Source organism: Diadema antillarum, unplaced genomic scaffold (genome assembly GCF_040938485.1).
Source record: "Diadema antillarum isolate AM-2024a unplaced genomic scaffold, OU_Dant_1.0 scf00000038, whole genome shotgun sequence".
NCBI lineage: Eukaryota > Metazoa > Echinodermata > Echinoidea > Diadematoida > Diadematidae > Diadema > Diadema antillarum.
The window spans coordinates 3,412,501-3,422,718 of NW_027270927.1; the positions used below are offsets into that span (position 1 = coordinate 3,412,501).

General features: G+C 38.8%; 1 protein-coding gene across 1 annotated transcript; it reads left to right on the top strand.

Moving 5' to 3' along the window:
* Positions 1-483: 483 nt before the first annotated feature.
* LOC139709856 (carbohydrate sulfotransferase 3-like) lies at positions 484-1,707 on the top strand. The gene has a single exon (XM_071621819.1). The coding sequence runs from the start codon at positions 484-486 to the stop codon at positions 1,705-1,707; it is 1,224 nt and encodes a 407-aa protein (XP_071477920.1).
* The last annotated feature ends 8,511 nt before the right edge of the window (positions 1,708-10,218 follow it).

The window sequence follows — 10,218 nt, forward strand, 5'->3', positions numbered from 1 at the left end:
CTCAGCCATCCACCTTTGTTGTTCCCATACCCCGCGCCATCTTGGGCATTGTGGAACAAAGGATGAATCTCGTGTAAACGCCATCACTGCGATAATCATGAAAGGAAACCTTTGAAGACGCTGAACATGCAAACAACAACAGAACAATGACTGAACGCATCTATGCGGCGTTGCCAGTTGCTACGCGTTTGCCAAGTGCTCTTCATCTCACCGTTCATGGATGACGCTGTATGTGAGCAGAAAAGAAGATTGCAATGTCAATGTTGTAGGACCAGTTTATCATGGCAGTTTCTCGTGAAAAAGAATTGATCGTTCGAAAGTTATGACTGTGAGTTAGTTTGCAAGATGAAGATGAGCGCGTTACCACTTCTCAAGGAATCTTGTCCTCCGTTTTTCGTCCTGCTCGTTTTCTGCGCAGTGATACTCTTGAGCGGCGATTTTGTGACATACGCGAATCTCTCATGGAGCTTGAGGTTTTCAACGATGCCGGTGAATGTACCTCTCCGCTCAAACAATGACTCGTATGTGACAAGACTTAACATGGACGGGGAAAACTTAGATTACGATCAACTGCAAAGACAGAGAAAAGACAGTCCCATTAATTCTTCCGACGTCACAATGAGTCCTGCCGACACAAACGGAACCACTGTAACTTATGAAATATTAAATGTGACGTGGAATTTTGAACTGCAGTCAAGAGATAATCGTTCTGCTAACAATTCGATCCCAGAGTCCCCTTCTACATCAGAGATGAGTGAGGAGCCTCCTGTTGTCATGATAATGTCTTTATGGCGATTTGGTTCGAGTATCCTCGGTCAGCTTTTCAATCAGAACAAGGACATGTTTTACTTATTTGAACCATTGTACACCACTTCCATATTATCACAAAGGTATAACGACACAGATACGCAATTGAAATCATATCAAAGAGACATGATTCGGAATTTCTCAAAGTGTGCATTCGGAACGGACTTTGTCAGTATTTTTGATGAGTGGCCTGGACGAACGAACAACAGAGCTATTTGCCAAAGGGGCAAAGAATGTAAGATGCAGACTCCAAGTCGTGCGAGCGATATTTGTAAACGATACGGTGGCAGATTGGCAACGAAATTGATTCGCGCAGACCTTGATTTACTTAGACCTCTAATCATGGAAGATGGTATCAACCTTAAGATCATCCACCTCGTACGCGATCCGCGAGGAGCGGCTGCCTCGAGGATCAAGCATCGCCTCAAGGAGCCAGGTTTCCGAGTTGATAGTGACCTGCATTCAGCTGCTCCTGATCGCTTGCAGACTCTGGGACTGTTCAGCTCGAAACCCGAAACTTTTACGACGGTACAGGGCATGTGCCAGTGGCTCAGGGAAAACGCCCTTGTAGATCCCAAGCATGTGCCTTCGTGGTTGAAGGACCGTTATCATCTCGTTAAGTACGAAGATTTCGCCGACTCACCGCTGGCAGTCACTCAAGATCTGTACGACTTCGTAGGGCTACCTCTCCGTGAAGACGTCAAGGACTGGGTTCGAAGGAACACCAACTCTGAGATGACTGATAACGGATTTTTCAGTATACGTAAAAATTCGCATTCAGCAGCTCATCGCTGGGTACGTGATCTAAAGGCGATGGAGATTGAACTGATCGAAGCAGAATGTAACGATGTCTTAAGACTCTTAAAGTACACATCATCGTCAACACCACTATTTCCTTGAAATGAGTTATAATCGGCACCTCAGTCTTAAATAGCATCCCCATATAAGAGTATATGTAACTCTGACCAAGTGTCAGAAATTGACGTATATGGGCTTTAGTACCGACTCTGTGTGTCATTAGCGTCATTTCCTTGCCTTTTGCAAAAACAGAGATCCATTACTTAGAAAACAGCACCTGTGCCCTGTCTTATGAAGACTTAAAATTGATTATATAGTTGATTTCAACTATAAGGTCCCGTTTTATCAAAAGAAAAAAAAAATCGATTTTAAATTTCCTTACCACACAGGCTGCCATAGACTTAGGCCCTACAGTTGAAATCAGCTATATGATCAATTTTAACTCTTCATAAAACAAGGCCCTGGTAAATGACTATGACAGCTTTCATGTTGAGAGTCATACGCACGTCCTGTAATACTTTTGCTGAACAGTCTACTGTTGTGTGGGAGGCAAACAATCTTTCAGGCGAGTCCGTGTTTGAACTCCCGTGTACCATTTTGAAGGCAACTATCGCAAGTATTACAAGAAACGAAACAGAGAATTCTCACGAATTTCAAGTTTGTTTGTTTTTTTTAAGTTGCACATAAGTATCATAATCATATCGACGTGATCAGAGCTGTTTGACTTTCCACTATCGCACATTGTTCATTTACACTTGACAGAAAATGGGTTGCGGAGAAGAGCTGTAACCTAAAATTTACCTAATGAATATTTACGGTCTGCCATTACCACTTATTTCTACCACCTTCCTCCGTGATGGACTGGGTACTAGACCAGCTGGTGATGAAAACAACGACAAATCATAATTCTCGAGGTTTCAAGTAGTATCTGTGACATAATTAAAGTATTTCTCTTAAGAAACAAACAAACAAACAAGAAAGCCCAAACATTATGTCACCAATGGTGTAGCAATTTCAAATCCATGATTCTGTTTAATTTCTGTATAAATTCTTCTCAGTATAAAATTCTAACGCTCAGTTCAGTTCAATTCTAACGCTCAAATTTCAATCAGTAAACCGTGTGAAACTGGTAATAACCATAATAAAACAGTTGTGAGCAGTTACTTTCTTTCAACAATCGACAACATCCGGAACTGCATAGAACATGTACCTCTCTCTCTCTCTCTCTCTTCATGAAGGAAGTGCAAAAATCTGCAATGTCGTATGAATACAATGTAATGTACGCGTCTGAGCATGTTGAATGGCAGATCCAGAGGTGGCGCCCCGGGGGCGCGCCCCCTCCTAATTATTTTTGTAAACAAAAGAAGTAAAAAAAAAGGGGGGCGTGGGCCCCTCTTTAATTTTAAAAAGGTGCCTCCTCTCTACGGAATTCCTGGATCCGCCCCTGATGTTGTGGGTGACTTCTTCCAAAAAAAAAGGTTGTTGTAGAGATCTTCTGCATGTTATACTGGGTTTGTGGTTAACTAATTGGTTTTCTGGTATCATTTTTTTTTAATAAAACTAAGGAAAAACGATCTGAAATCCATACCCGCATGAGATATTTTTGCCATCGTTGATGTTTCGTAAGAGTTCTGCATTGCTATCATAATTGTTATATGATAATTTCATATGATATGAAATACGTATTTGGTGGCGTACCTCATGTTGTTGGAGATGACTACGCATGTTAAGAAATGGTTGTCATACTGTAATCGATTGTCAAAAGTTTGATTACAATGTATTTTGTGTGTTGTTTGAAAGTCTAGATGGCGACGTAAACTTATAAATAGAGGCTTGCGGTACCATATGCCTATCTGTGTATGATTTTGTAGTCCTTAAAAATGGACATTGTCTGGTGGCAAAAGACTCGAAAAAGGAGAGAGAAGCAGGGAAGCGAGAGAGGGAGAGTGTAGGGAAGGCAAATAATTGACAGTGGAGGGGCAGCGATGAGGTGTAAGTTGAAGTTGCCGCACGAGTGAAGACGGGAGAAGAGGATACAAGAATAGTTGTAAGGAACAATCGAGTCTAGTGAAATCAGAGAAAAGGGTGAGGAAGTCGGTGGGAGGAGAACGATTAGTAAAAAAGAATAAGATTAACAAAAATAGATTATATACATCGTATGCAGCAAACCAAAAAAAAAAAAAAAAGCACATCATGCAGAATCATTGAACTGAAATAATAGAGAATTAAAGCAATTATGAATTAGAATTACTCAACAGAAACAAAAGAAAAATATTGGTTAACATTAGACCTCACAGTTCACTGCAAAAGAGTACTGTTTTTTTTTCCTCTATATATATAAAGGGGCACTAATAGTGTACAATGTCTATGGTGTTAAGGGCCTTTTGGCATAAGGCCGACGATTTTATGTATAAAGACACACACACACACACACACACACACACACACACACACATAAATATATATATATATACATATATATACATATATATACATATATATACATATATACATATACATTTGTAGTATTATATTTGTCAAGACTACAGAAGAAGGCGTAGGACGCCGAAAATTTGAGTCGAATAAACTCGTGCTTTATTGGCCGAAAATTACCAGTTTGTTTCATTTCTTCGTGGAGCCAATACTTAAAATCTCAGCATGATTTTATATATGTATATATATATAATAATTCACAACAGTAGTTCAATATGTGAACTCCGTGAGAGACGTAGTTTTGACGAATTTTCGTCCATAGGGCTTTGTCAAGTTTGACTTGACGAAGCCCTATGGGCGAAAATTCGTTTTGTTTAGTTTTTGTTTTGTTTAGTTTGGCACCGCGATATGCATGTTACACTACGTTTCTATATATTTTCCCTTTAGAGTAGCCTATAAGCAGAGTCTTTTAAATAGAAATGATTTGTATGAGTTATGGTTGACAATGAATGGATGACAATGACAATTAATTTTATTTCTTAAAACGGTCCCTCCCAGGGTATAGAAGAAATATAAGACAATGAGTATAAAACACACAATAAAGAAGATTAAATCTTTGGCAGTCAAAACACATAAATAATGTAATATCGGCAAGATTTAACAACAAATAGAGCACACTGTGTCAACTGACACACTTTACCGTTTTGGCACTCCTTAAAAAAAAACTATAACCAGTTACATTAAAAACAATAAAAAAAGACAAAATAATTCTAGTCAAACTTCGACATAATTATCTTACAAAATTTGGACAAATTCTTCAACTTTTTAATACTGGTCTTATTAACAACTCTATAGACACCAGACGTAAGAATTGTTTGCCACTTCTTTCAACGAATGTTGTCTCTCTGGGTTTTCAGAATTTGTGTGTATCAATTCAAAATAAAGCATCAGTTGGAAACCTCTACTTCACCTTCAGTGCTCTATTCAGTACATTTCTGAGTTTTATCCATGCGTGTTTCCGCTCATATCATCAAATCATACTACATTAATTAATCTTACTTTGAATATTGTTTTATAGTAGCTCATCGCCATTGCTTTTAATATGAGACTTTATTCTCTTCAACAAAAATAAAACTGTTGATGTTTTATACAATGAATCAATTCGTTTTAACCATACATTCTTGTTATAGATGTTGATCGATTTACAAACCAAAATACTTACATAATGAAACACGGTTCAACTGTGTCACTGCTCATAAATACATGTTGGAGTAATTGGGTTGAGTTGATTTTTTGACCCAATTAAAGAAAAAAAAACCACACACACACACACACACACACACACACACACACACACACACATCTCGAGGCATTAGGACGAATTTACGTCTAAAGTGTATGTATTCTATCTAATTATGCATGTAAGACATCAACCAATCTATTCAAGTGTAGTTTATGTAGGGTGAAACCTTGCTATTCGTGAGCATAACGGCAGGGGCACTCAAAGTGGAGGGACTTTATTAGATTATATCCCTGCATTTAGTGATGACGATTCTGTGGACCAGATGCCTTGAATTGTTTTAACCCGTTGAGGGGTTGATTTTTGCTGTAACACGTATATTTCCCAAAGACACCTGCCCGAGTATACTCGGGACAGTCTTCAACGGGTTAAATTGCGACGGATGTAAACGGACGGACAATCCAAAGAAATAATGGCTACACCAACACGGCCACTCAAGTGATGGCGTTCGTTAGTAACGAAACTGAATTGTCTGAAATCTGTCTCCCTGTCTGGGCATGTTATGAGATCCCGTGAGTGAGAGGAGAGCCACTGTAACCCACATACACACCTTTACGAATTAGGACCCCACTTGGTCCCCCCCCCCCCCCCCACTTATCATCGTAAAAGAGCAGGTACGTGTTAACCCGGTGAAGTGGCCCACCCACCTACCTCCAGTACTTTTTTTTCTTCAGTAATCTTTATTTGATTTCTATTATTTCACATAACAAAAAAAAAACATTTATCTTGAATGTATAAACACAATATACAATCAGCAATGAATGAATACCCCCCCCCCAAAAAAAAAAAAAAAACCCAACAACAACAAACAAACAAACAATCGGTGTGTGACCCGATATACATACAACTTACATTCAACACATAGACTGACCCGTGGCTGCCCAACCAAAAAAAAAAGTACCTACACACACACACACGCACACACACACACACACACACACACACAAACACACACACAAAGCACAGGACGTGATCTTCAAGCATGCAACTGCACTTAATAAGTAGAGAAATGCTTCAATGAGTACGTACTATGAAAAGTGGCTTTTTAACGTGAGCCTTTAAAACGGAACTTCAAGTCTGAAAACACTGGTGAAAAATGCCCAGTTTCAAACTTATAGCTGCGCTAGCTTTCGCGGCAACGCTTTTGGGTTACATCTTGAGGGACCCATTTGAAGAAGGTAAGTAAAACTTGACTGTAAGATCCACAGTGATTGGCCGAAGTCAGTTTCCTGGTGCAAATACATGGTGGAGGGTAGTCGCACCCTGACGTGAAGTGGTGAAGGGCCTACTAGTACTGCTATACCAATGACTACGTAAGACTTTGTTTTGGTGCCGCCCTCGCGTTTGAAGAAAGCTGGCGGGTGCGCCAACCTAACGTATGACAACTACAGATGCTGGTGATTATACGTCATGGACTACACGGATATAGCACTTCGCATATCATGTAACTGTCCCGTGGCGTAATCCAGTAGGCCCAAATATTATCAATATTGCATGGAGTAAATGATGAGTTGCTTTCATTATCAGGTCTATGGGCAGCCGGCCTATGCATAGCAGAGACATTATCGCTCTGAAATTTTGCCATTTTGATTTGCATGAGGATAAAGTTGATGTAAGGCTTGAGCACACGTATATACCTACACTACACTGCAGATTAATGATAATCCTATTCACAATAGGCCTATCGATGTTGAGTCAATGCGTGCGTAAACAAATGGTGACATTTTGAGATGGACAACTGCTCCCATGCATTCTTCCACTTTCCCCCGAAATAGAGTTACATGCTAATTTTATGACTGATTGATGTATATCAATCATTTCATTTTATTTCATATTTCATTTCAGATCGATTCATACCTTTTTGTTTCCAAATACATTGCAATACAAAGTAACAATAATCATTGTACAAACAGATTAAAAGGCAAATTGAGACAATGCAGTATAATGTGTATAGACGTGCTCACGTATAATGATATAAAATATCTTTATATTTGTGATATTAAGAGAAATAGAAAGAACACTGAATTGTAATGAAAATGGACGATAATACGAGGAAAACATACACCAGATGAAAAATTTTAACCTCTGCCTTTAGAAAGAAAAGAAAAAAGAAATAAAGAGTGTACATAATTTTATAACGGAGATTGTAATAAGGGTATGTGGGCGCTTCGGTAACACAATATAGCTGGAAAAAAGAGATGGTGCATACTACCGTGAATGTATTCGTTACACTAAATAATGAACCAATTGCTCAGTCTTCGATTGCCGGAAATTTTTCCCGTGCCTGAAATATTTAGCAAAGCACCATTCACGGAATAAAAACCCAACATGCCTAATTCATAATTGCACAAAATTGATGACCTCTTTCGCTCAGAACTGTGAACTGGCTTATTGTGTGAGCGCTACTAAATAGCAAAGAAGAACGACCTTTGAAAGGATATAGATCTCGTCAACAAAGGCGAATGGGAAAAATGCATGGGGTCAGTACAAAGACTAGAGTAGAATGTAATTACGTAATCCAAATCATGGTCATGACTACTGGCGCGTTACCGATTTATCTAACACTGCGTTCAGTGGTACATGTACTCCCCAAAGGAGATAACATAATACATTTGTATATGGCAAAGCTATTCAGAGAGAACGCTCTATAAATGATACAAGTATCTCGTAGGCCTATACTGTAGACATCCCTACAGATTCGGCATTTTGGAAAAAGGGTAGCATATCGCCTGGCGTATGTATAAGGAAAGAACCGTTCAGTTCCATTGACTTTTCTCCTTTTCTTTACTTTTCTTTTTCTTCTTTTCATTCATAACCGGTGGGGAAGACATTGATAAGTATGTCTTTAAAAGAAAAAGTATTTTATTCTACTTCATTTTACCTCTATAATTATTGTCAGAATTATGTCACACAAAATTTACATTCTGTTAAAAAAAAAAAAGAATTGTGAAATGTGTCCCTTCTGCAAGATTTTGTGTCCCAAAAATATCTTTTGGCTGGCAATAAAATTTTGGAGCCTGATTATAAGATAAATAAAAAGGCACACTGTGCATGTACAGAGAAGACTATCACATGCTGAGAAAATTCAATATCAACATGATCAAGGAATGGTCATAAAATATGCACATATAACATTTGATTTGAAAAGTAAGAGCATTCAATTTCGTCAAAAAAGGGGTGCGAAATTAAGTTCTTACAGTCTATGCAATTTGACACTGTATCTACTGTAGGTCTATATCAGTATTACATGATAAAAAACACACGATTAGTATGTATTGTAATATGTTATCCATTCAAAGATTTCATTCCTTTGTTTGAACTTCTTCCTATTCCGCTTTTCATTTTTTTTTCTCACTATCATACACATTTGACAGATCCATGTCTGGTTAAAGATTTGTTGATATTGTTGACATTCTTCAGTGTTACCAGCGAGATCACATTCATTAATTCTTTACACGTTCATCCCACCTATAACTTAAAAATATATTGTAAACATCTGGTGATTTATGTCTGTAGTCTATTCATGTTGGTGAAAAAAAAAATGTGCGCGCAAGGGGGAGTGTCGGATGGGGTACCCTTGCCACACGAGGTGGATTTCTTTTTTTAATTAGAATTTGGCTCTCTTGTACAAACTTTGATAAAATGTTTTTAACATTTTCATTAAAAAAGGAGTATGTCAACGGACAGTTTGGACGGTGAATGACTAAATCGTAGTTTATCAATCTTCACTGCGTTTGAATTCATTAAGGTGATCTGGAGGGGCAGGGTGTGTTCCCTCCAATCGAGGGATCCTTTGCATTTTTAGAATTGAAATTCAACGATATGGTGCATGTGCACTTTGATGGAAAACTTGCAAATATTCCAATTAAATATGGAAGAAAACCATACATTCAGAGGTACAATGTGAATGGTTGAATTGTGGTACTTGTCACCTGTTGATCCGCGTGTGCGTCTTTTCTATTCTTTAGTTTGTGCAGGAGGACCAAAGGGGAAGGATGTGAGAACCTTTGTATCTTTAGCATTGGAATGTAACCATAAGGTGCATATGTGGGAGGAAATACTCCGATGGTTTTAATAAACAAAAATGTTACCTTTTTGAAAAGCTTCAATGAAACAAAGTCTAGCAAAGTTGGTACCGCACTAGCACATAAGAATACTAAACGTTACAAATCGTGGGGGGTTCCCTCAGAAGAATTCTAGGGGGAGAGGCCCCCCCCCCCCCATCCCAATATGAATTGCATTTGTTCGGACGTTCGATGCTTATGCTGCAGTCACACACGTCCGGGTCACAAAACGGATGTGATCCGGGTGAAAGTTAACCAGATTAGTCCCGAAATGGAGGGTAATTTATGCTACAGTCACACGTACACGGCCGGATTTCGACACGGGTTACGAGGCGGGTCAATGCGGGTCTCTACGGCTCAAACCGGGTCGATACGGTCAGTCAGTCCGCAGCGCGAGCGAAAATGCACGTATTTATTCAAGTCGTATGCACGGCTGAGCGGTGCTTGCATACGTATAAATGAGCAGATACATGGTCATGAATAAATCCGTGTAGAACGAGTATTTCTCGTCAGTTTTCGACACTTTTAGTATCGACTGAAAGAAAAAACATAAGCAAATATGCTCATGATCAAAATAAACGGAAAAGAAGAATATAGAATATCAAAATCCCTCTCGAAGTTCGGTATTGTATTCAAAAATATTCCTTCACGTTTGACGCCAAAAAACTAACCTGAAATCTTTCATGCCCCTCTAAAATATGGTGAAGACTATGTCCGCTAAAGTATATACAGTAGTATCACAATAAGGGCACGTTTTCCCATCTTCATTTCAATACGGGTCAGGAACTAGCAAAATTCAGAGACATGTCTAGCGTC

Coding starts and splice junctions, on each gene's coding strand:
- LOC139709856 (XM_071621819.1), top strand. CDS start 484: ATGCCGGTGAATGTACCTCTCCGCTCAAACAATGACTCGTATGTGACA.